At 35.9% G+C, this 26,987-nt stretch overlaps 1 protein-coding gene across 4 annotated transcripts in view; it reads left to right on the top strand.

The window, feature by feature from the left end:
• Nucleotides 1-26,987, top strand: part of LRBA (LPS responsive beige-like anchor protein) — a 759,310-nt gene that overhangs the window by 516,931 nt on the left and 215,392 nt on the right. For all 4 annotated transcript variants that reach the window (XM_070386647.1, XM_070386648.1, XM_070386644.1 and 1 more), the window contains exons 41-42: nt 11,374-11,491; nt 14,016-14,118. In XM_070386647.1, coding sequence (XP_070242748.1) covers nt 11,374-11,491; nt 14,016-14,118 — 221 coding nt within the window. The remainder of the gene's footprint in view (nt 1-11,373; nt 11,492-14,015; nt 14,119-26,987) is intronic.

Here is a 26,987-nt window from a genome sequence, read left to right as displayed (position 1 = left end):
AAAGTGAAAGTGTTAGTTGCTCAGGCCTGCCCTACTCTTTGCAGCCCTATGGTCTGTCCATGGAATTCCCCAGACAAGAATACTAGAGTGGGCTATTATTCCCTTCTCCAGGGGATCTCCCCGATCCAGGGATTGAACCCAGGTCTCCTGCATTGCAGGCAGGTTCTCTACCATCTGAGCTACCAGGGAAGCCCAGCCATTGCAAATGAAATGACCCTCTATTATTCTGTTAGTATTCTGTTAATGGAATTCTTTAGTATTCTCTTATTTTTAAATTCTGATATCTACTTTGTCTGATTTGATGTACTTTACCAATAATCCTGTCATTTTTGTAATTTCTCCTCTCATTATGGGTTATGTTTTCCTGATTTTTATTCAGGCCTATTATTTATGAATTAAATTCCAGTTGTGAATTTTACCCTGTTGTGTTGTAGATATTTTTGTGTTCTATAAATATGTTAATCTGTCGTTCCAGGACACAACTAAGTACCTTGGAAATAGTTTGATCCATGCAGATGGTGCTGTTAAGGTTTGTTAGGCAGGACCAGACCAACATTTAGTCTAGTCTAATTTTTCCCCACTACTAAGGCAAAACCCTTCTGAGCACTCTAACCAGTGCTCGATGTAGTATGAGATTGTTTTTTGCTCTGCTTTTGTGAGCTCTGGTATTGCACCCTGTAATTTGGTGGAATGATTCTTTTACTGGCCTTCAATTGTTTTCTTAAGCTGATCAGGTCTCAGCTGAAGACTGCAGATCTCAGGAGTAATGTTACTTTTCAGCCTTCTCTCATCTGCTACTCGTCCTTGCAGTTTTAGCCCTCTTGATCTTACAGTGCTTCAAGCTGTTTTCCCTACTGTAAGAGACCGCTGTGTTCCAATCGTACTTCTTCTACCTGCCTGCAGCTGGCAGAGTCTTCTGCGGCGGAGAGTTGGGGTGGCAGTTGGTGTCACCACTCTCTGTCCTGTCTCTCAGACTTCGTTGTTGTTCATTACTTGGTGTTTGAGCTCTTAAGACAGTTTTTTGTTTTTTTATTTCCACATGTAGTATCTATTTTAAGCATCATTTATGTACAAGGGTAAGTCCAGTCCCTGTCACTCCATCTTGGTCAGAAGCTGAAATATACTGACTGTTCAATTTGATTTTTTTTAAATGTTGTGTTGTAGCTTTCCCTTTCATTTTTCTGTCTGTCCTTGCTCTCTGCTGTGTTTGTGCTCATGCGTTCCCAGAGCCTTAGACTGTATGTGGTTGGTGAGGTTGGGCTGGCTTTCCATGTTCCTGGCACCATATCTGACATGTGAATAGAAAGGTGACTGAGACCAGTGGCCTAGTCTCACGAAGCTGTAGGCAAGCAGGAACTCGTGTACGGAGTTACACAATGGAATCATGTTAACCTCCAAATCTTATTTAAGTAGCATTCATAATGTTCTCTGGAATATGTGTCCTTTAAGAAAATAACTTTTTGAAAGACTGTTTCTGAAGCAGAATAGGAGCCCAGTATTCAGTTTCATGCTTTAACATGGAAGCAAATAGGAGCCGGTACTACTCGTTTATAATTGGCTCCAGCTAAACAAGTTGAGTCGGAGAAGGCAATGGCAACACACTCCAGTATTCTTGCCTGGAAAATCCCATGGATGGAGGAGCCTGGTGGGCTGCAGTCCATGGGGTCGCTAAGAGTCGGGCACGACAGAGCGACTTCACTTTCACTTTTCACTTTCACGCATTGGAGAAGGAAATGGCAACCTACTCCAGTGTTCTTGCCTGGAGAATCCCAGGGACAGGGGAGCCTGGTGGGCTGCTGTCTATGGGGTCGCACAGAGTCGGACACGACTGAAGCGACTTAGCAGCAGCAGCAGCAAACAAGTTGAGTACTTAAGAGGAATAAATTAAAAAAAAAATAAAGTGGAAAAGTATTTCCCTCAAATTAGGAAGAAAGTGTCCTACTTTTAGCATCGAGTTCTAATGTAACATTTTCCTTTTCCTTTTTATTTCCGTCCTATATTTGAAGAACAGAAACAAATTTATTGAAGGTTTTTCCTTTAATTAGTTAAATAGGTTAGTCACCAGAGAAACTTGCAATGACTAAACCATGTTGTATCTGCAACAAAGAGATAAGTAGTCTAGCTACAGGCTGTGTACTCAGTTGCTCAGTTTTGTCCGAATGTTTGCAACCCTGTAAACAGTAGCCCACTAGACTCCTGTCCATAGTATTTTCCAGGCAAGAACAAGGGAGTGGGTTGCCATTTTCTTCTCCTGGGGATCTTCCTGACCCAGGGATTGAACCCACGTCTCCTACATTTCAGGTGGATTCTTTACTGCTGCGCCACCTGGGAAGCCCAGCTACAGGCTGCTATTACTCTGATTTGGATATTTGCTTCCTGTATGTAGAGAGGGCCTTTGATACCAATCTGGGATTGATACTAAGTTCATCAAGTAAGAATTGACATCGAGAAGAAAGATAGGTTGTGTCCATTGCTTGTTTTAAAATATTCCAGCCCATTAAATATTAGGCAGTATTTTATTAGTGCTGATCTAAATTTAACTCTTTGTTCATCACTTTAGAGAGTCAGTGTACAGAGTGATAGGCAAAAACACTTTGTAACTTGAATTCAGTGACAATAACAGTCATTCTCACAAGCTTTTAAGAAGTAACTAGGATTCTTTTCAATTTAAATGGAAAAAATAAGGTATCATTTATATTATCATTTCCCTGTATCATACCTGAAAGGAAAATTAGCTATAAATATTTTAAAGAAAAAGTAGTATGTATATTGTTTGCATACAATTTGCAAAAGTGCTTTTGGAAATAGAAAGTTAAGCAAAGTGGTATTAATCCATCTTAGGGAGAAAATAGCTAAATTGTAGATTTTTGTGTGTGTGTGGCATTTTTCTAATTTTAAGAATATAGATTAATGGATAAATTAGTGCATGTTTATGTTTAACTTACTTATTAATAAAATGAAGAGTTTTGGTCTAATGATTGTTGTCTCAAGGCATTTGAATTAAACAAAACTCTACTGGATAAAGGTAATAAAATCTTGATAAGGTATACATACCTTAGTTTTTTAGTAACTGTATTTATTTAGTAATATTTTTACCACTCCAAAATACTTATATTTTTCTTTGTGTGTATTGAAGGTAATTTCTATATCTGTATACTGAAATCAAACACTTTCACATCTCATTCATGATAAAATTGACATTGTGGCTTTATTTTTATTATATTTTTATCTTAAAAACTAACTCCAAATCCAAATATCTCTATTTTAATTCAGCTACGTACCTGTTTATTCTTTTTCTCAAAATTTAATACCTAGCCCTTTATGCGCCATGAAGAAGAAAGCAAGATACATTCATGTGTGCTTATTATTATTCCTTATTATCCTTCTTTTGTATATTTAGGTTCTTCTTTCATAAAAATCAGATTGGAGACACAGTTTACATTTTTAAAAATCTAAAAATTAGTTGGATGATGGCTAGATATCTTCTTTGTTCTGTTTATTCATTACTGTACTTGGCTCTTGACTTGTTAATATATATATTAAATGTTAGTTCAGTAAGAGGTGGCTTTTATGAAACATCATTTAGAATGCAAATTATCTTTAAGCTGAAGAATATTGAAAATAAAAGAACCAACTGAGTCTGAATTATTTACAGGCCAAGGGCTTAAAGGTTCTCTGCTCCAGCACAAATATTAAATTATGAAATGGGAATTTCAGTTTGCCATAAATCTGTCTGCCATTGCAGCTTAAAATAAAATAGTTTTACCCATCTAAAGCAACATCAATTTGCCAGTCTGTGCTTCATGTATCAAAGAGCGTTCTGTGAAAATATCAATATCATTGGTTAATATAAATGAAATTAATTTTTAAAGCTGGGCTAAAGGTTGACATCTGAAAAATTGCATTACTTTGCAGAAGAGAAATTTCTGTCTTCTAGTGAAATTTCAGGTCATGAGGGCAAGTAATTTTCACAATCTTCAATGGGAGTCAGTGAAATATGAACTTCATTGTCACCTAGCCCCAAAGCGATAAGATAAAATGAGCTGATACATCATTTGCTGTGGTTTTATCATCTCCCTCAGTAATTGGAAGAGAAAACATAAGAGTGTATGTGTTTGTGTGCTCCCTTCTCGCCCCTCCCAGATGCCCCATCGTCCACACCCAGGCTAAAGCCGTTTTAGCCCAATCAATACAGAGGTCACACAGCATTTTATTTATATATTTTTAATTTTTCATACTGACTAAACTGCCAAGTAAAACATTAGAGTAATGAATATGTTTAATTGAATTTGTCACCCATGAAAATACTAAGGAGAATACTGCATCATAGTACCAGTAAGCAGGAGGAAATTTACTATATAGATGAAAAATATAAAATAACTCATAATTAATTTAAAAGGTAATTTTCTCTTATATTCATAACTTTTATACTTTTGTTGTCATTTTTTCCAAGTTTAAGGACAATCTGTGTGTTAATGGATATATATTTAACAAAATTGCCACTTTAAAATTTCTAACAGAGTCAAGTATATGCTATTTTTCAATTCGAAGAGACCTCTAAGTTTTGTTTAAGAATTTATATTTAAATAATGGTGATGAAGAACATCCTTAAACTAACTGGTATTCAATATTAAAATAAATTTAGTGCTATGTTTTGATATCAATTTTCAGAGAAAATTATGTGCAGCAAAATCTAAAAACTATGTTAATAATAGAGTGATGCAGCTTTAAAATACTTGATTACAATTACTTTCAACTGTTTTGTTAAAATTGCAATTATTGTAAATAAAATATATTTGCACATGTGTTTAGTGGCAGATTGATAGACTGTATTTAGACTAGTGCATTTTATAACATGTATTTTCATTTTTATTATTTAAAATATTTACCATTTTCCACATTAAGATATAATCCTTGTGACTAATTTATAATTATGCTCATGAAAATGAGAGAATATTTTCTAACTGTGGTATCATTGATTGATGACTTGATTAGCTTATATTTTGTATACTAAGTTTAAAAAAATTTTTAATGTTAAATATATATCCATATATTTTGGAAATGATTTTGTTATGAAATTTTAAGTGTTATTGTTTCTTTGTATTATTTGATTTTACTTTTGTTACTGAATTCTTTTGAAATTAGTATGGAATTCTCTGAAAGAGTAAAATCTCTCCAAAAATTGATGAATATTGAGTCTAGGATATGCAGTGCGAGCTTTAAACATTAAGAATAGTGTTTTAAAAAACACTTTTTATTGATTCTACAGATGCAGACTCTCAAATATTTTTTGTGATATTTTTCAATCACTTTTTAATATCTTTCCCTTTAAAAGAATTTGAAAAAATTTAAAATTTATTGAGGGTAGAGTTTAAGAAGAAAGCCTTATTTCTCTACTTAAATGGAACAAATATGGCTATGTTTTCAGAGACTACTTTAAAATCTATTTTTTGAACATATCTAACATTCAGTAAATAAGGGTATCATGTAGTTGGGCAGTAAATAATACAGATTTTTATTTTTTATCCTTCCATGAGGATGAGAAAAGTGGAAGTGTTATTTGGATAAATTCTTTAGCTTTTCAAAATGAATGGTTAAAGGTGAAAAATACTTTCTCTCTAGCCAATTAATGCAACAGGGTGAAGAAATTTTCACATGTATTTCACATACATTTCACATATATACTATTTGAAGTGTAGGGGAAAAGGTAGGTTTATTTGGGCAAAATTCTTTTACAGAGTCACAATTTTTAGATAAAATTTTAAAGAAAATATGTTTGATATTTTAATGTAAAGAAATAGTATATATGCATTTATATGTGTGAGTATATATACGTATAAATGATTTCTTTTGTTCCTCTTGTTAACATTTGACCAATAAACTATGTTTATTCAAATAAATTATTTAAAAATGAAAGTTGAATTCACTAATAATAATACTAACGATATTGAAACAAGATGGAAAACATTCGAAGAGAGTGCTGAGGGCTGAAGCTTTCAAGCTATTCTAGACTTGGGGTCATAACTGCAGAGCAATGGTAATGATACAGTTTCCATAGTAACCGATTCATTGGAGGGCTAGACCTCTGTCTAGGGTGCTGTCAGTGTAAGTAGAGTTTCAGTGAACAGAAAGTCCCAAAGAAGGGTCTGCTTCTACCTAATCCAGTTTTAATTGAACTCTAGAGACTTTGAAGTGAAGCCTCAGACCAGGAATATACTATTCCAATAAGAAATAAACCTCTTGCTTAGCTAGGTCGCAGCTGCTTCTCAGTACTGACACCTTTTCCTAATGAATACTTTAAAGAAATGTTATTATATCAATTTCAGCTAGTAATTCTCTTAGTTAAGAGATTCTTTGTTTCTATTTTAAATCCCACTATCCTGACGTTAAGTACAGATTTTCATTGGTTCTTTTTTAAGTCGGTCTGATTTTATCTGTAAGATTTTAAATGCTGATAGCTTTGGCAGTTTTAAATAATTTTCTATCTCTCCTCCTGTTTCTGTGTCTCTTCAGTTTTAAAACATTACTTTACCTTCTTACGTTTAACTCTGAAAACACACTGTCATCCATTCAGTATAATACCATTTACATCAGGTTTGCAAACATGTAGAACAATTCTGGATATTATTTGTAGATACATATATACTAATAGAATAAAAATTCATATGGTAATGCTAAACCTCAAAACATGGATAGTGATTGCCTCTGATGAAGAAGGAGAATGGAATCAGGAAGGGTTATATATGGGAATTTCAATATTATCTATAATACTTCATACATTTTTAAAATCTGTACAACAGTATGGCAAAGTATTAGTATTTTATAAGTTTCAGGGTGGTTCCATGGAGCTTATGTCATTTTCTGTCGTTTGGAATAAGATTGACATTTGGTAATAAAACAAAGTTTAAGGGCCATGCCACTTGATGTATTTCAAGTATATTTTTAAAATACCTATGTTGCTTAAAGGAATGGGATATAAATGGAATATTTTCAGTGATTGGAAAACTATTACATTAAAAACAGTATAATAATGTTTTAGTGTTCTTACTCCTCTTAGTAATTGAGATATTCTAGAAAATACTAATAATTAAATCTTTAGATTGCATGACCGTGATCTTGCAATGATTGGCTGTCACCATATTAAGCAATAAGTCTTATTACATAGCTCTATAGATACAAGAGGTAGAATTTTCAGACCAGTGTGTGATATTTTTAGTATATGACAGAGCTTGGAGCCTAAAGCTTTGTTGTTTATTCTTGTTTGATTTTCCTCTTTCACTTTTAACACAAGTACAGGGAGGAAAATGTAGTTGATTAAAATTTCTGACAAGTTCTAGTTTAACAGATGTTTGAACTCTTTTAGAAATGTGACAGTGTATCATATAAGTAGGCTCTGGACGGTTGAGACTAGACAACCTGGGAGGAAGCCAGGCTTTGCTACTTTCCAAGGAACTTCTTATTAAGTATTTAACTAAGTCTTCCTATCTTCACAAATGGTGGATAGATTGGACCAGAAGTGTTGCAGAACGTATATTGGATTCTCTGTTACTTGATAAGTTAAAAATGGCAAACTCAACCACCACTGTAAACTAGGCAGATAATAGTAAAAAAGTGAGCGTGTAGAGATTGTTTGAAAACGGAGAATGCCTTTCAGTGGTGCTATGTGGCGTATATAGACCTAGGCTTGACAGATGCTCCATTTTTTTCCCTGAGGAGCCATAGATCTGACTGTTTTTATAAATAACCCTTTTCTCAAGTGTTTTCAACTACTTGAAATTTTGGGGAAATATAATATGGCCCAAACAAAATTAATGTGGATCATATATGGAGTTTTGGTTGCCATTCGTTCACTCATTTAATCATTCAAAAATTTCTCCTTTGTGTAAGAGTTTGTTACAGAAGATGAACATAGAGTACATTCAAAAACCTTTGTCCCAGTAGAACTTAGATTCCAGTATTTTAGTTCTGAAGAGAGGCAAAAAAGAAGCGAGGGAATAATGTAATTTCTGGTAGTAATAAATAAGTGTTATGAAGGAAATCTAATGAGTTTGGGATGGGATGAGGTAATAGTGGCAGAAATGGGGTTGGATCCTGTGGCTTCTCTAATGAGGTGACATTTGAGGGGATATCTGAATGTGAGGGGAGAAGGCGATGGCACCCCACTCCAGTACTCTTGCCTGGAAAACCCCATAGACGGAGGAGCCTGGTGGGCTGCAGTCCATGGGGTCACTAAGAGTCGGACACGACTGAGCGACTTCACTTTCACTTTTCAGTTTCATGCATTGGAGAAGGAAATGGAAACCCACTACAGTGTTCTTGCCTAGAGAATCCCAGGAACGGCAGAGCCTGGTGGGCTGCCGTCTATGGGGTCACACAGAGTCGGACACGACTGAAGCGACTTAGCAGCAGCAGCAGCAGCAGCTGAATGTGACGATAAGCCAGCCACGTGAAGATCTGGGAGAACAGTCTGAGCAGAGGAGAAAGCACATATAAAGGCCCTGATGAAGAATGAGTTGGGCTCATCAATCCCAGATGGAACAACAGACTGGTTCCAAATAGGAAAAGGAGGCTGTATATTGTCACCCTGTTTATTTAACTTACATGCAGAGTACATCATGAGAAACGCTGGACTGGAAGAAACACAAGCTGGAATCAAGATTGCCGGGAGAAATATCAATCACCTCAGATATGCAGATGACACCACCCTTATGGCAGAAAGTGAAGAGGAACTCAAAAGCCTCTTGATGAAAGTGAAAGTGGAGAGTGAAAAAGTTGGCTTAAAGCTCAACATTCAGAAAATGAAGATCATGGCATCTGGTCCTACCACTTCATGGGAAATAGATGGGGAAACAGTGGAAACAGTGTCAGACTTTATTTTTCTGGGCTCCAAAATCACTACAGATGGTGACTGCAGCCATGAAATTAAAAGACGCTTGCTCCTTGGAAGTTATGACCAATCTAGATAGCATATTCAAAAGCAGAGACATTACTTTGCCAACAAAGGTCTGTCTAGTCAAGGCTATGGTTTTTCCTGTGGTCATGTATGGGTGTGAGAGTTGGACTATGAAGAAGGCTGAGCGCCAAATAATTGATGCTTTTGAACTGTGGTGTTGGAGAAGACTCTTGAGAGTCCCTTGGACTGCAGGGAGATCCAGCTAGTCCATTCGGAAGGAGATCAGCCCTGGGATTTCTTTGGAAGGAATGATGCTGAAGCTGAAACTCCAGTACTTTGGCCACCTCATGAGAATAGTTGACACCTTAGAAAAGACTCTGATGCTGGGAGGGATTGGGGGCAGGAGGAGAAGGGGACGACAGAGGATGAGATGGCTGGATGGTATCACTGACTCGATGGATGTGAGTCTGAGTGAACTCCGGGAGTTGGTGAGGGACAGGGAGGCCTGGCGTGCTGCGATTCATGGGGTCGCAAAGAGTCGGACACGACTGAGTGACTGATCTGATCTGATGAAGAATTTCAGTGATTATTGGGCTTCCCAGGTGCCACTCGCAGTAGATAACCTGCCTGCCAATGCAGGAGATGTAAGAGATGTCAGGTTCAATCCCTGGGTTGGGAAGGTCCCCTGGAGAAGGGAATGGCAGCCCACTCCAGTGTTCTTGCCCGGAGAATCCCATGGACAGAGGAGCCTGGCTGGCTGCAGTCCATAGGGTTGCACAGGGTTGGACATGACTAAAGTGACTGAGCACCACTCAGAATTTACTATGCCATGTACTGCGGAGCCACTGCGTGGTATTAAGTACACAAGAGATAGGATCTGATTTATATTAAAAAAAGCTATTTTCTCTGACTCCTCTGGTTGTAGCAGTTTCTCCAGGTAAGATTAGAAGGAGAGAGACCAATCAGGAGGCCACTGCAAACTCTGGAGCCTAGGACCTACTGGTTATGGTGAGAGAAAGGGGTACAAGTGACGGTTGGTTTAAAAAAATCTTGAGTAGGATCAAAATTGTGTCCTCTTTTCTGTTAGTATCTTCTTGATCTTACTTACATAGGTATTGATAGAGTTCATAGGCTATGAAAGAGTTTGAAGGATTTTCTTTCTCACCTGTTTTAAAACTGAAAGTGTAATTAGTTGTTTGAAATTTTGAATTGTTGTTTGGTTTTGGTTTTTCAGAAAACATTGAACCTAGGAGTTGTGCCCATTCTTTCATTTCTAGACGCTGTGGTGCCAGAAATAGAATATTTTCTGTAGAAAAATCTAAGTAATGTTGCCCTCTTAAAAAAAAAATGAAACCCCTGTATTTTGAATTAAGTATTATAGATTTTTTATAATTAAGATCTAGAAGATGGAAATATAAAGTAGACAGCATTTATGTAGGATAAATTCTTAACTTTCATTATTTTTCCTCTTTAGTTATCCCATTTTTGTCCTTACAGTGTAATATCATATACAAATGTCATTTTATTTGTATTTTTTAATGGTGGTTACTTTTCAGAGATTTATCTTAGTTGTTTAATTTGCTGTCACGAATTTTCATCCGTGTTTGATAGCACATCCATCTCATTTTATTTATTAATATTCTGTGAAGTAGTAGTGTGGAGAAATTCCAAGTCTGGTTTTCCTTTAATACCTTCATAATTAAGCTTTTGAAATGAACTTTTTAAAAAACAAAGCTTGAATAACAAAGCAACAAAGTGGCTTAGTACTAAAGACAGGATTATTTTGAGTTTGCAAAGAATTCTAAGCCATTGCATCTGTCACATGGGATGACAAGAATTTGTAACAAGTTACTCTGACAACCACCTACTCCACAGAGAGATTATGCTGAGTTCATCTGCAGGTTTGTGTTTAGCTTCAATGACAAAATGATGCTTAACCTCTTATACAGTCGGTCTTTGTGCTTTCTGAATGAGTGACTGTTGCCTTAACAGTGACCCTATAACTGTGATTTTTTGAAGTTATGAACTTAAATTTGTAATTTTAAAGTGTATAAAAAGTATTTCTGGATATATTATATGAAACTGAATTTTATATGTGATCTATAAGCATGTAGGACATTCTTTTGAGGTCTTTCTTCTTTTTAAAGTTTGTCTAATATTTTATTTCTATAATATGACTCAAAAATCAATCAGTAATGCTATATGTATTTCCTGCAAAGCAATAGATGACATCATTGCCTTAAAAAGCCCCCAAATATATTTATAAAAATAGATGTACTACAGTTTTGTTCTGTTGTTTTATTTAAACACCTTTTTCATGAATTTCAATCCAGTTTTTAGTCACTCTCCAAATTATTTCCATAACTGTTTATTCATTTTTTAGAAATTATTTTTCTTAATAAGGACTTATGTGTTTTAATTGGGGGAAAGAACAGAAAGATTCTCTTGTACTTACTCGGGATTCTCTTTTTCTTCACTAGATCCTGGCATATACAGAAGGGCTGCATGGGAAATGGCTGTTCTCAGAGATACGATCAATCTTTTCTCGTCGTTATCTTTTGCAAAATACAGCCCTGGAGATCTTTATGGCAAACAGAGGTAAGATGATGTTGCAGATGTGTGTTGTTACAGAGCTAACCTCCGTCTCCTTAAGATTTCATTTTGAACATACCATATTGTTTCCGTTCCGTATTGTTTCTATTTGGATAGAATTGTGTAGCCTACTCTCTGCATTACTGACCTCTTTTTTGAACTACATGCATCTTCATAGTTTATACCCTTTTGGTTATTCTTAAAATTATCTCCAGTATCTTATTTTTCTGGCCAAATCACAGATTAGTGGAGGACTTTATAAATATGGGGGATAAGTACCCTTTTAATCAGTTGTAGAGTTTTGGTATCCTCAGCAGTGCTCTGATGCTTAAACTCCTTCTGGAAGGTGGCTGCATTTCAAGAGGGGAGAGGGTAATCAAATAATTCATACATTTATTTAATTTTTTTTGTCTAATCTATTGCCATTTATAAAGGACCATCAGAAGATGGTACTGAACTGTCCTGGTTGCTTTGTATTACCTCATTCTTGAAAGAACTAAAATTCAATTTGTGGGTTTAGAATTGAGCTTGGTGAAATTCATTAAGATTAGAAGGAGGGACAAGGTGAACTTGAAAGGAAAGCATTGTGGGGTATGAGTGGAGGTTTACAAGCAAGAATATGTAAAATCTTGTGATTTATTGTACATACTTATTTTATTTAAGTAGATTTTTAAGTTTTCATATTTTCCCTTTCTGTAATCTACAAGTTTTCATTTAAAAATCTGTACATCATGTATATTCCATGCATACTTTCTTTTTTTAATGAAATCGTGTGTCTCCCGATGTATAGATCAGTCTTATGGACTCTGTGGGAGAGGGAGAGGGTGGGGAGATTTGGGAGAATAGCATTGAAACATGTATAATATCATGTATGAAACGAGTCGCCAGTCCAGGTTCAATGCACGGTACTGGATGCTTGGGGCTGGTGCACTGGGACGACCCAGAGGGAGGGTAGGGGAGGGAGGAGGGAGGAGGGTTCAGGATGGGGAACTCAGGTATACCTGTGGTGGATTCATTTCGATATTTGGCAAAACTAATACAATATTGTAAAGTTTAAAAATAAAATAAAAAAATAAAGTGATAAATGGAAAAAAAAAAAAAAAGAAATCATGTGTCTCTAGGGAATACAGATTTCTTTTGGAAAAGATGTTTTTTCCTTCTATATTTGGTCTTCTTCTACACATTTACCACTTTTTCTAATGTAAACATTATTCTTTCAGGTAAATAATCAAGTGAATGTTTTACACTTTAGTTCAGTCTACATTCTTGCTGTCCCAAACGGGTTTTCACCTCACAATATTTATTACTTGCTCATCTTATTCATTTTCCATCTTTAAAATTTCTTAAGCATCTTTGCTGTGTATCTTTGTGTGTTTTTCTATTGCCTTTTCCTTATGGCCTTGGTCACCTGCCATAATCTGAGTTTTTCCTTTTTTTTCCCTCCTGTAGTCAGTGTAATAGTAGATATGTAAGAATGGCTTATGAAAAACTTTTGTTGGATATGTATATGATAGTTCTAAATATATTTTAGCTGTTTAGTGCATGATCATATACTTACTTACCTAAAAAATATTGTAATGTCACTGTTTAAAAATTACACTGACATTGATAAAAATTTTTGGTCCATAGTATTTTTTCAGGTAAGGTAGAAAAGACGGTTCTAGATGAATATTTGTAGATAATTTATGGTTTTGATACAAAAGTTAATATGATTAAAATTTCAAGACTGACCAAAGTACTATCTTCTAAATTCTCTGCCATGATTTTATGACTTTGTTATTGTCATACTTTTTAAGGATAAAATTTTGTATATCACTGTCATAAATTAACATTTATATACTGAGTGTATTTATATATATGATGTACAGTTATGATACCTACAGTTACATATAATGTTCTCAAAGTATGTAATTATTCAAATAAAAATGATTAAAAAACATTTGATTATTGACCATGGAGGAAAAAATTTTCAGGTCACACATTGTTCTGGATTATGTGAACATAAAAGCATAAACAAAAAGCACTGTATTATATGTTTATATAATATTTACATAAACTACAAGAAAATACAAGAATTTGTATAAATTACAAGAGAATATTTTTTAAGTTGAAGATTAGAAGTAAATACAACTGACAATTTAGTAGCTATAGGTTAAGTATATTAGATTGTTAAGTATATAATCTTAAATTTTTTATAGAAATTTATAGGTATATTTTTAACTTGCCAAAATTCAACTTTGTAAATTCAGAATTGTAGCTGGATAAAATCTCAACTTCATGTTACATTAATGCAACAATAGTTATTAGTCCTGACAGTATTTAGAGAAGGAACATTCTATGAGTAAAAAAAAATAATCATCTCTAGCGTATTAATGCTTAAACTTCATATATGCTGTGATAAAACTAATACTATAAAACTTCTATTGAGTAGATACCTGAACTAAGAGTAAGCATTTTACTGTACCAAGAAATCAGTTTTTCAGAAAGGCACCCATATTTTACTCTGACTTTTAAAAATTATTTTTCCTAGTTGCTATAATGTTCAACTTCCCAGACCCTGCAACGGTAAAGAAAGTGGTTAACTATCTACCTCGTGTTGGCATTGGAACCAGTTTTGGATTGCCTCAAACCAGGTACTGTTTTATATGAAAAAAATATGGAAAATAATCTGTAATAATATTTTTTTAATTTGTTTTGAAATGCATGACCTTTTGTTTTATGCTTCATTTTAAATGGTAATTGCTAGTGTATCATTTTGAGTCAACTTAACTTCTGTCCGAAGAAGCTCAAAAAAGAGGAACAAATGTAAATGAAACTAATCTGAAAAACGAAAGCAATAAAATCAGAACATCAGTGAAAAGGGAAACAAAAACAATAAGAAAAATCAATGCAATGAAAAATTGTTTCTCTGAAAAGATTAATAAGAGTAGTAAATATCTATATAATGCTTATGACAAAAGACACAAAATGCCAATATCAGAATTAGAGAAGGAATATCACTACAGATCGTATAGATATTTTAAAAATAAGGAAATATTACGAACAAATTTAGACAACTTAGATGAATCGGCAGATTCCATGAAAGATACAAACTGTAAAATCTCACTAATGAAAGTGAATAGCTTTAATAACTTTACCGAGGAAATTGAATTTGTAGCTTAAAACCTTCTAACACGGAAAATACCTAGCTCAAATGGTTTCACTGGCAAATTCTATCAAATGTTTAGTGAAGTGACACAATTTCTCGGAAAACTCTTACAGATAATAGAAAAGAAGGATAAGTTTCCCAAGTAATCCTGTAAGCCAGCGTTACCTGAATTCCAAATCCACAAAAAGCCTTTCCAGAAAGGAAATTAAAGACCATCTTGATTGAAAATGAAGAAGTGAAACTGTCTTTATTAGTATATATACTTAATGTGAAATTACTGAGGAAACTGCAAAAATTTTCAAAAAGGAAAAAAGCATTAGAACTCATAGATGAATTTACCTATTTTGCAGCAGACATACTTTTATTCTTATATAGCAATGAACAATTGGAAACTGAAAATATGGTTTAAATAATATAAAAAAATTAAATAACTATGGGTATATTTGCAAATATATTGAGAATTATTCACTGAAAACTACAAACACAGTTTGTAAGAAACCTAAAAATGGAAAATTGTACTATACCATGTTCATGAATTGGAAGACTCAATGTAAGTAAGATGTTAGTTTTCTCCAAACAGATCTATAGGTTCAAAACAAACCTATCCAAAATTCTAGAAGACTGTTTTGGAGAAATTGACAAGCTGATTCTAAAATTTAAGTGGAAATGCAAATATCTAGAATTGCTAAGACAGTTTTGAAGTGGAAAAAGTTGGAGGACTTTATCTGATTTTAAAACTTAATATAAAATTACATTCACTGGTAGAGTTTCACATTTTTGTAAAATAGACTTACAGAGCAATGGAATATAATAGTGTCCAGAAATAGACCCATCCATAAATGAGCAATTTGATTTTCAACAAAGGTATCAAGATATGTTGATGGGAAAAGATAGTTTTTTTCAACAAAAACAGAGAAACAGAAAGACAAACCAAAAAAAAAAAAAAACCTACCTCACCCTTTATCTCAAAATGTAACATATTAACTAAAAATGTAACATAAGTTAACTCAAATTAACTCAAGTATGACATAACCTAACCATAAGTGCTAAAGTATAACTTCCTAAAGAAACCATAGGAGAGAAATTTTTGTGACCTTGTGTTGGGCAGAAACTTCTTAAGTAAGATTTTAAGAAACCACTTATTGGCCTTTCATATTAAAAACATATCATTTTAAAAGATACTCAAGAAAATGAAAAGGTGTGTTATAGACTGGGTTGAAATACTGGTACAACTTATACATGATAAAGGATTTATATAAAGGATATATAAGAAACTCTTCCATTTAATTATAAGACAAGCAATCTGTTTAAAAAAAAATAGAAGATTTGAGCAGATACATCAGCAAAGACTAGATATAAATAGCAAGCACATGAAAAGATACCAAACATCATTAGTCATCAAGGAAATGATGATATATCATTTTAAAACCATGGTGAGAACCCATGGCACACCTATTAGAATGACTTCTTAAAAAATGATAATAAGAAGAGCTAATAAGAATGCAAAGTAACTGGAACTTCACATATTGATGGGAAGATAAGCAGTTTTGGAGTTTCATAGGCTTCCCTGTCCATCACCACCTCCTGGAGTTTACTCAAATTCATGTCCGTTGAGTCGGTGATACCATCCAACCATCTCATCCTCTGTCGTCCCCTTCTCCTCCTGCCCCCAATCCCTCCCAGCATCAGGGTCTTTTCAAATGAGTCAGCTCTTTGCATCAGGTGGCCAAAGTATTGGAGTTTCAGCTTCAGCATCAATCCTTCCAATGAACACTCAGGACTGATCTCCTTCAGAATGGACTGGCTGGGTCTCCTTGCAGTCCAGGGGACTCTCAAGAGTCTTCTCCAAGCATCAATTCTTTGGTGCTCAGCTTTGTTTGTAGTCCGACTCTCACATCCATACGTGACTACTGAAAAAATGGTAACCTTGACTAGATGGATCTTTGTTGGAAAAGTAATGTCTCTGCTTTTTAATATGCTATCTAGGTTGGTCATAGCTTTTCTTCGAAGGAGCAAACATCTTTTAATTTCATGGCTGCAGTCACCATCTGCAGTGATTTTAGAGCCCCCCTTAATAAAGTCTGTCACTGTTTCCACTGTTTCCCCATCTATTTGCCGTGAAGTGATGGGACTGGATGCCATGATCTTTGTTTTCTGAATGTTGAGTTTGAAGCCAACTTTTTCACTCTCCTCTTTCACTTTCATCAAGAGGCTCTTCAGTTCCTCTTCACTTTCTGCCATAAGGGTGGTGTCATCTGCATATCTGAGGTTATTGATATTTCTCCCGGCAATCTTGAGTCCAGTTTGTGCTTCATCCAGCCCAGTGTTTCTCTTGATACACTCTGCATACAAATAAGCAGGGTGACAGTATACAGCCTTGACCTACTCCTTTACGTTTTTGGAACTAGTCTGTTGTTCCATGTCAGTTCTTATGGTTGCTTCCTGACCTGCAAACAGATTTCTCAAGAGGCAGGTCAGGTGGTCTAGTATTCCCATCTCCTTCAGAATTTTCCATAGTTTATTGTGATCCACACAGTCAAAGGCTTTGGCATGGTCAATAAAGCAGAAATAGATGTTTTTCTGGAACTCTTTTGCTTTTTTTGATGATCCAGCAGATGTTGACAATTTGATCTCTGGTTCCTAAAACAAGCTTGAACATCTGAAAGTTCATGGTTCATGTATTGTTGAAGCCTGGCTTGAAGAATTTTGAGCATTACTTTGCTAGTGTGTGAGATAAGTGCAGTTGTGCGGTAGTTTGAGCATTCTTTGGTGTTGCCTTTCTTTGGGATAGGAATGAAAACTGACCTTTTCCAGTCCTGTGGCCACTGCTAAGTTTTCCAAATTTGCTGGCATATTGAGTGCAGCACTCTCACAGCATCATCTTTTAGGTTAGACAAAATAGCTAATTAGATGAAATAGCTAAACTGGAACTGCATCACCTCCAATTGTAGTGATTCTTCCTAAGGCCCACTTGACTTCTCATTCCAGGATGTCTGGCTCTAGGTGAGTGATCACACCATCAGGATTATCTGGGTCATGAAGATCTCTTTTGTATAGTTTTTCTTTGTATTCTTGCCAACTCTTCTTAATATCTTCTGCTTCTGTTAGATCCATACCATTTCTGTCCTTTATCGAGCCCATCTTTGCATGAAATGCTCCCTTGGTATCTCTGATTTTCTTGAAGAGATCTCTAGTCTTTCCCGTATTGTTGTTTTCCTCTATTTCTTTGCATTGATTACTGTGGAAGGCTTTCTTATCTCTCCTTGCTATTCTTTGGAATTCTGCATTCAAATGGGTATATCTTTCCTTTTCTCCTTTGCTTTTCACATCTCTTCTTTTCACAGCTATTATTAGGCCTCCTCAGATATCCATTTTGCTTCTTTGCATTTTTTTTCCTTGGGGATGGTCTTGATACCTGTCTCCTGTACAATGCCATGAACCGCCATCCATAGTTCATCAGGCACTCTATCTATCAGATCTAGTCCCTTAAATCTTTTTCTTATTCCACTGTATAAAAATAAGAAATTTAATTTATGTCATACCTGAATTGTCTAGTGGTTTTCCCTACTTTCTTCAATTTCAGTCTGAATTTGGCAGTAAGGAGTTCATGATCTGAGACACAGTCAGCTCCTGGTCTTATTTTTGCTGACTGTATAGATCTTCTCCACCTTTGGCTACAAAGAATATAATCATTCTGATTTTGTTGTTGACCATCTGGTAATGTCCATGTATAGAGTCTTCTCTTGTGTTGTTGGAAGAGGGTGTTTGCTATGACCAGTGCATTCTCTTGGCAAAACTCTATTAGCCTTTGCCCTGTTTCATTCTGTACTCCAAGGCCAAATTTGCCTGTTACTCCAGATATTTCTTGACTTCCTACTTTTGCATTCCAGTCCCCTATAATGAAAAGTACATCTTTTTGGGGTGTTAGTTCTAAAACGTCTTGTAGGTCTTCATAGAACCATTCAGCTTCTTCAGCATTACTGGTCGGGGCATAGGCTTGGATTACCACGATATTGAATGGTTTGCCTTGGAAATGAACAAAGATCATTGTGTCGTTTTTGAAATTGCATCTTTAGTACTGCATTTCTGACTCTTTTGTTGACTATGATGGCTACTCCATTTCTTCGAAAAGATTCCTGCCCACAGCAGTAGATATAGTGGTCATCTGAGTTACATTCACCCATTCCAGTCCATTTTAGTTCGCTGATTCCTAGAATGTTGATGTTCACTCTTGTTATCTCCTGTTTGACCACTTCCAATTTGCTTTGATTCATGGACCTCACATTCCAGGTTCATATGCAGTATTGCTCTTTACAGCATCAAACCTGGCTTCCATCACCAATCCCATCCACAACTGGGTGTAGTTTTTGCTTTGGCTCCGTCTCTTCATTCTCTCTGGAGTTATTTCTCCACTGATCTCCGGTAGCATATTGGGCCCCTAGTGACGTGGGGAGTTCCTCTTTCAGTATCCTATCATTTTGCCTTTTCATACTGTTCATGGAGTTCTCAAGGCAAGAATACTGAAGTGGTTTGCCATTCCCTTCTCCAGTGGACCACATTCTGTCAGACCTCTTCTAACGCTGAAGAAGCTGAAGCTGAAGTTGAACGGTTCTATGAAGACCTACGAGACCTTTTAGAACTAACACCCCCAAAAGATGTCCTTTTCATTATAGGGGACTGGAATGCAAAAGTAGGAAGTTAAGAAACACCTGGAATAACAGGCACATTTGGCCTTGGAGTACAGAATGAAGCAGGGCAAAGACTAATACAGTTTTGCCAAGACAACTCACTGGTCATAGCAAACACCCTCTTCCAACAACACAAGAGAAGAGTCTACACATGGACATCACCAGATAGTCGACACCGAAATCAGATTGATTATATTCTTTGCAGCCAAAATAGAGAAGCTCTATACAGTCAACAAAAACAAGACCAGGAGCTGACTGTGGCTCAGATCATGAACTCCTTATTGCCAAATTCAGACTGAAATTGAAGAAAGTAGGGAAAACCACTAGACCATTCAGGTATGACCTAAATCAAATCCTTTATGATTATACAGTGGAAGTGGGAAATAGATTTAAGGGACAATATCTGACAGACAGAGTGCCTGATGAACTATGGACGGAGGTTCGTGACATTGTACAGGAGACAGGGATCAAGACCATCCCCATGGAAAAGAAATGCAAAAAAGCAAAATGGCTGTCTCAGGAGGCCTAACAAATAGCTGTGAAAAGAAGACCTAATAAATAGCTGTGAAAAGAAGAGAAGCTAAAAGCAAAGGAGAAAAGGAAAGATATAAGCATCTGAATGCAGAGTTCCAAAGAATAGCAAAAAGAGAAAAGAAAGCCTTCCTCAGCGATCAACACAAAGCAATAGAGGAAAACAACAGAATGGGAAAGACTAGAGATCTCTTCAAGAAAATTTGAGATACCAAAGGAAGATTTCATGCAAAGATGGGCTCGATAAAGGACAGAAATGGTGTGGACCTAACAGAAGCAGAAGACATTAAGAAGAGGTGGCAAGAATACACAGAAGAAGTGGACAAAAAAGATCTTCACGACCCAGATCATCACGATGGTGTGATCACTGACCTAGAGCCAGACATCCTAGAATGTGAAGTCAAGTGGGCCTTAGAAAGCATCACTACAAACAAAGCTAGTGGAGGTGATGGAATTCCAGTTGAGCTATTTCAAATCTTGAAAGATGATGCTGTGAAAGTGCTGAACTCAATATGACAACAAATTTGGAAAACTCAGCAGTGGCCACAGGACTGGAAAAGGTCAGTTTTCATTCCAATCCCAAAGAAAGGCAATGCCAAAGAATGCTCAAACTACCGCACAATTGCACTCATCTCACACGCTAGTAAAGTAATGCTCAAAATTCTCCAAGCCACGCTTTAGCAGTACGTGAACCGTGAACCTCCAGAGGTTCAACCTGGTTTTAGAAAAGGCAGAGGAACCAGAGATCAAATTGCCAACATCCGCTGGATTATGGAAAAAGCAAGAGAGTTCCAGAAAAACATCTATTTCTGCTTTATTGACTATACCAAAGCCTTTGACTGTGTAGATCACAATAAACTGTGGAAAATTCTGAAAGAGATGGGAACCTGCCTCTTGAGAAACCTATATGCAGGTCAGGAAGCAAGAGTTAGAACTGGACATGGAACAACAGACTGGTTCCAAATAGGAAAAGGGGTACGTCAAGGCTGTATATTGTCACACTGCTCATTTAACTTATATACAGAGTACATCATGGGAAAGGCTGGGCTGGAAGAAACACAAGCTGGAATCAAGACTGCTGGGAAAAATATCAATAACCTCATATATGCAGATGACACGACCCTTATGGCAGAAAGTGAAGAGGACCTAAAAAGCCTCTTGATGAAAGTGAAAGAGGAGAGTGAAAAAGCTGACTTAAAGCTCAACATTTAGAAAACGAAGATCATGGCATCTGGTCCCATCACTTCATGGGAAATATATGGGAAACAGTGGAAACAGTGTCAGACTTTATTTTTCTGGGCTCCAAAATCACTGCAGATGGTGACTGCAACCATGAAATTAAAAGACGCTTACTCCTTGGAAGGAAAGTTATGACCAACCTAGATAGCATATTCAAAAGCAGAGACATTACTTTGCCACGAAAGGTCCATCTAGTCAAAGCTATGGTTTTTCCAGTGGTCATGTATGGATGTCAGAGTTGGACTGTGAAGAAGCCTGAGCGCTGAAGAATTGATGCTTTTGAACTGTGGTGTTGGAGAAGACTCTTTTGAGTCCCTTGGACTGCAGGGAGATTCATCCAGTCCATTCTGAGGGAGACCAGCCCTGGGATTTCTTTGGAAGGACTGATGCTGAGGCTGAAACTCCAATACTTTGGCCACCTCATGAGAACAGTTGACACCTTAGAAAAGACTCTGATGCTGGGAGGGATTGGGGGCAGGAGGAGAAGGGGATGACAGAGGATGAGATGGCTGGATGGCATTACTGACTTCTTGGACGTGAGTCTGAGTGAAATCTGGGAGTTGGTGATAGACAGGGAGGCCTGGCGTGCTGTGATTCATGGTGTTGCAAAGAGTCGGACACGACTGAGCGACTGAACTCCACTGACCTGGAACTATGATGGAGGTAATGAATATAATGTGGACCTCTTCAGAAGATCCCGTGCATGAACTATCTCCTTGTAGTTTCACTCAAAGGCATTTACCCTAGAGAAATGGAAATATGTGTATTCATACAGTGACCTATTCATAAATGTTGATACAGCTATGAACAACAAATTGGAACTAGCCAAAATGGTCATGTACTAGTGAATGGACGAATTATGGTATGTTCATCCATACAACAAGATATACTGCTCAGCATTAAAGAGGAACAATCTCCAATTTACAGAAGAACGCAAATGAATTTTAAAAGTATGATGGTATCTAAAGAAACAACCCAATCAAAAAATTGATAGAAGACATAAATAGACATTTCTCTGGAGAAGACATACAGGAGGCCAAGAGGTACATGAAAAGATGTTCTTCACTGCTAGTTATTAGAGAAATGGAAATCAAAGTACAGTGAAGTCTCCCGTCACACTGGTCAGAACGGCCATCATCAAAAAGTCCCCAAACAGGAAATGCCAGAGAGGGTATGGAGAGAAGGGAACACTCCTATATTGTTTGTGGGAATGTAAATTGGCACAGCTTCTATGGAGAACAGTATGAAGGTTTCTTCAAAACCTAAATAAAGAGCTATCATATGACCCTGCAATCCTACCCTTGGGCATATATGTAGAGAAAAACATGAAACGAAAGAATACATGCTCCCCAGTGTTCACTGCAACCCTGTTCATGGAAGCAACCTAAATATCCATTTGCAGAGGAGTGGATAAAGCAGATGTGGTACATACGTACAATGGAGTAGTATTCAGCCATTGCAAAGAATGAAATAATGCCATTTTCAGCAACATGAATGGTCCTATAGAGTGTCATACTGAGTAAGTCAGACAGGAAGGATAAATTTATTGTATGACATCCCCTGTAAAGTGAAAGTGAAAGTTGCTCAGTCATGTCTGACTCTTTGCAACCCCATGGACTATACAGTCCATGGAATTCTCTAGGCCAGAATACTGAAGTGGGTAGCCTTTCCCTTCTCCAGGGGATCTTCCCAACCCAGGGATCAAACCGAGGTCTCTCATATTGCAGACAGATTCTTTACCAGCTGATCCACCAGGGAAGCCCAAGAATACTGGAGTGGGTAGCCTATCCCTTTTCCAGCAGATCTTCCTGACCCAGGAGTCAAACCAAGGTCTCCTGCATTGCAGACAGATTCTTTGCCAACTGAGCTATCAGGGAAGCCCGACATCCCATATATGTGGAATCTAAAAAGAAATGATACAAATGAACATACTTATAAAACAGAGATTCACAGACTTAGCGAATGAACTTACAGTTGCCAAGGGAAAGGATAGGGGAACAGAATAGTTAGAGTTTGGGTTGGACATGTACACACTGCTATATTTAAGTGGATAACCAACAAAGCCCTACTGTATAGCACGTGGAATGTGGCAATGTCATGTGGCAGCCTGGATGGAAGGGGAGTTTGGGGGAGAATGGATACATTTATACATATGGCTGAGTCCCTTTGCTGTCCACCTGAAACTGTCATAAAATTGTTAATCAGCTATATCCCAGTATAAAATAAAGAAGTTTACAATAAAAAGTATGGTGCTAGGTGAAAGAAGCCAACTGTTTGTATATTGTGCTTGTATACTGTGTATACAATCTGTGTATAGTGTGATTCCATTTATATGACATTTTGGAAAAAGTGAAACTACTTGGACAAAAATCAGATCAATGGTTTCAAGAGACTGAAATTGAAAAGGGACTATTAGTTACAAAAGAGTGTGAGGAAACTTTTTGATAACATGGAAATATTTCCTGTCTTGACTTTGTGGTGTTACCCGACTATGTTTGTTGGCAAAACTCATTGCGTTGTATACCTAAAAAGGATGAATTTTACACAGTGTAAAGAAATTGGTACACCTGAGTTTTATAAACAAATAGATAAATAGTGTGAAATCAGTATACAGCGTGAGAAACTCAAGAACCATGCCAGTAGGAATGCAAGTTAGTATAGTCACCTTGGAAAATTTGGCAGTTTTCTTATTAAGTTAACTATATACTTAATTTATGTCCTGTCAGTTCCACTCCTAGGTGATTATAGAGAGTAATGAAAGTATATGTACACACATTCACTTGTAAGCAAATATTAATAGCAGTGTTATTCATGTAGTCCCAAATTGAAACATTTCTAGTCCATCAACTGTAAATGGATCAGTAGATTGTAGTGCGTCCATGCAATGAAATGCTATACAGAAGTTATTTACAAAACAGCAACACAGACTCAAAAACATAAGAAGCAAACTTACAGTTACCAAAACAGAAATGTGATGGGGGGATAAATTTGGAGCCTGAGATTAACAGATTCACACTACTATATATAAAATTAACAACACAGATTTATTGAATATCACAGGTAGCTATATTCAGTATCTTATACTAACATATAATGGAAAATAATATGAAAAATATTTACATATGTATAACTGAATCACTTTGCTATATACCTGAAACTAACCCAATATTGTATATCAACTACACTTCAATTAAAAAATATCAGCAATTATCTCTACATTATAGAATTTAAGGTTTCAATTTATCTACTTCCAAAATCTTTATTTTTCCAATTCATAAAAATGTAGATGCACTACTTTTATTATCTAATTAAAAGATATAAAACAAATTTCAAAAGAAATAAAAAGGAGTTGACCACTGACATGTTCAGCAGCATGGATGAGTCTCAGAATCATTAGTAAACAAAGCTGTGTGCTACAGGCGTCATGGCCATCATGGGCTATGATTCTCCTTACGTGAAGTGATTGAGAAATAATGTGAAATTATATGATTCTATCTATATGAGACTATTATAGAAGCAAAACCGTATAGTGACAGAAAGCAGATCATTGGTTACCAGGAACTAGGACAAAGGACTTAGCTTTTTGGAGTGTTTCTATGATGATTGGTTACAGAAACAGGTATATTCAAAAGTTATTAAACCATACATTTAAGTTTGGTAGATGTTATTATATTATGTTTTATCCCAGCAAAGATCAGTGAAAAAGAGGCTCTGCATGTTTAAAATACCTAAGTTACAGAAGTGCTTATTTCATACCCATTTTCAAATGTACCATCACTTAATATGTATAATAAATCATTAAACTTTTTATCATTTTGATTAAAATGATTAGACTTTGCTTTATTATGTCATATTTGTTTCAATTTTTTCTGTTGATGTCAATATCAAATCCATATGTTAAGGATTTTGCATGCAATATATTTAATTAAAACTTTTATCTTTAACCTCCGATAAATCAGAGTTCAAATATTAATTTTGTATATACATGTGGAGTTAATAACTAGCATTTATATTGTTCAAAGTAACTTAATAACTATGTGAAAGGAATGTTAAAATGCCAAAGCATCTCTCCCAGTACAGGGAATTGGAAGAGTGTCAGGTTATATCGCTCTTTCCTGTGTGCTAGCCAGTTGTCTGTATTTAAAAAGCAGGATCATTACCTGTTTTATTTCTTAGTAGTTGTTAATTTTCATCAATTCAGTTAGCTAATTTAAGAACTAGGAAGAGACTTAACACTGAAATTTTTATATTGATTGAAATGCATTAGCAGTAGAAACTTGCAGTTTACTTTTAACATACCTAATTTTGTATTGATTTGGGCTGTTTTTGATTAGTGTTTAATCAGGTTTTTTATTTAGTATCTTCTTTTAACTGCAACTGATATAGAATCAACAGATAATAGCCAAAATATCCGTAGGAGTTGTAGTCATCCTGGGCTAGAGGAGTTTGTAAGCTGATACACTCCCACGCCCTGTGGCAGTAGGACTCTGGTCTTTGCCAAACCTGTTTCGCCATAGGCTGCTTTTGAGTGAGTTCATGACTTTGAGCAATTGATCCCAGATAGAATGAGGTAGAAGCCCCAGTGTCTTCTTATGACCTGCTCTTGATAGTCACAAGCCATCATTTCTGCTACATCTTATTTGTTTCAGGAGAGTTATTAAATACAGCCCAGGCCCCTTGGCAGGAGAATCAAGTTCCTTCTCTTAAAGAGAAAATAGCAAAGAATTTGTCGACATGTAACAGGTTAGAACTTTGCAAGGCTGATTTTTTTGAAAAGCTCAATAAAATTGACATACTTTGCCTAACTATGAACAAAAGAGGTAATATGAATTAGCAAAGTCAGAAATGGAAGAAGGGACTGGACTGCTGACCATGTAGAAATTAAAAACATTAGCAGGAAATATCAGCTTACAAATTAAGACAATTGAGATGAGATGGACAAGTTCCTGGACAGTCAGAATTGCCAAAACTTTCTCAAGAAGAAATTAAAACTCTGAATAGACCTGTGACAGATCCATTGGATTAGAATTCAAAAATCTTACCGAAGAGTCAAGGCCCAGATGGGTTAACTGATGAATCTTATTAAATAGATAAATTAGAAAAATACCAACCCTTCACAAACTCATTCAGAAGATACAGAAGAAACACTTACCAACTCATTCTGTGAGGCCATCTTTTCCCTATTATCAATGCCAGGCAAAGATTTCACAAGAAAAAAACTATAGACTAATAACCCTAATGAACATACACAAAAATGCTTTATAAAATATTGCCAAACCAAATCCAGCAGTATACAAAAAGGATTATAAGGTAGCCATATGGGTTTTATCACAGGAACTCAAATTGATTTAAATCTGAAAATCAGTATTATGCACATAGTTAATAGAATACAGGATAAACAGGTAAGCAGCAGCCACCAAAAAGTCCCATACTTTGCCCATACTACACCGTACTTACTGTTTAAAGACTGAATGCTTTGCCCCTACTGTCAGGAAAGCCAGAATGTCTTCCATTCTCACCACTTCTATTAAAATTACATTGGGGATTTCAGCCTGTGTGATAAGAAAGGAAGGGATGGAGGGGAAAAGCAAAGGCATCCAGATTAGAAATGTCTTTTTCCTAGATGACAAAGACATGTACAGTTTTTACAATGAAAAATGCATAACAAATGGCTGTTAGAAATTAAAGACAACATCGATAGATGGAAATGTTCCATGTTCATGGATCAGAAGGTTCAGTATAAAGATGTCAATTCTCCTCAGATCTATAAATTTAATACAATCCCTATCAAAATTTAGTACACTTTTTGGGAGAAATTCAGCTGAAATACAATGAATCTATATTTGCCAGAACAGTTTTGAAAAACAACAAAATTAGAAAACTTAAACTATGTGAT

Source organism: Bos mutus, chromosome 17, assembly GCF_027580195.1.
Source record: "Bos mutus isolate GX-2022 chromosome 17, NWIPB_WYAK_1.1, whole genome shotgun sequence".
Classification (NCBI taxonomy): domain Eukaryota; kingdom Metazoa; phylum Chordata; class Mammalia; order Artiodactyla; family Bovidae; genus Bos; species Bos mutus.
Note: the sequence above shows the minus strand (reverse complement) of the source record. Positions and strands in the feature narration are given on the sequence as shown.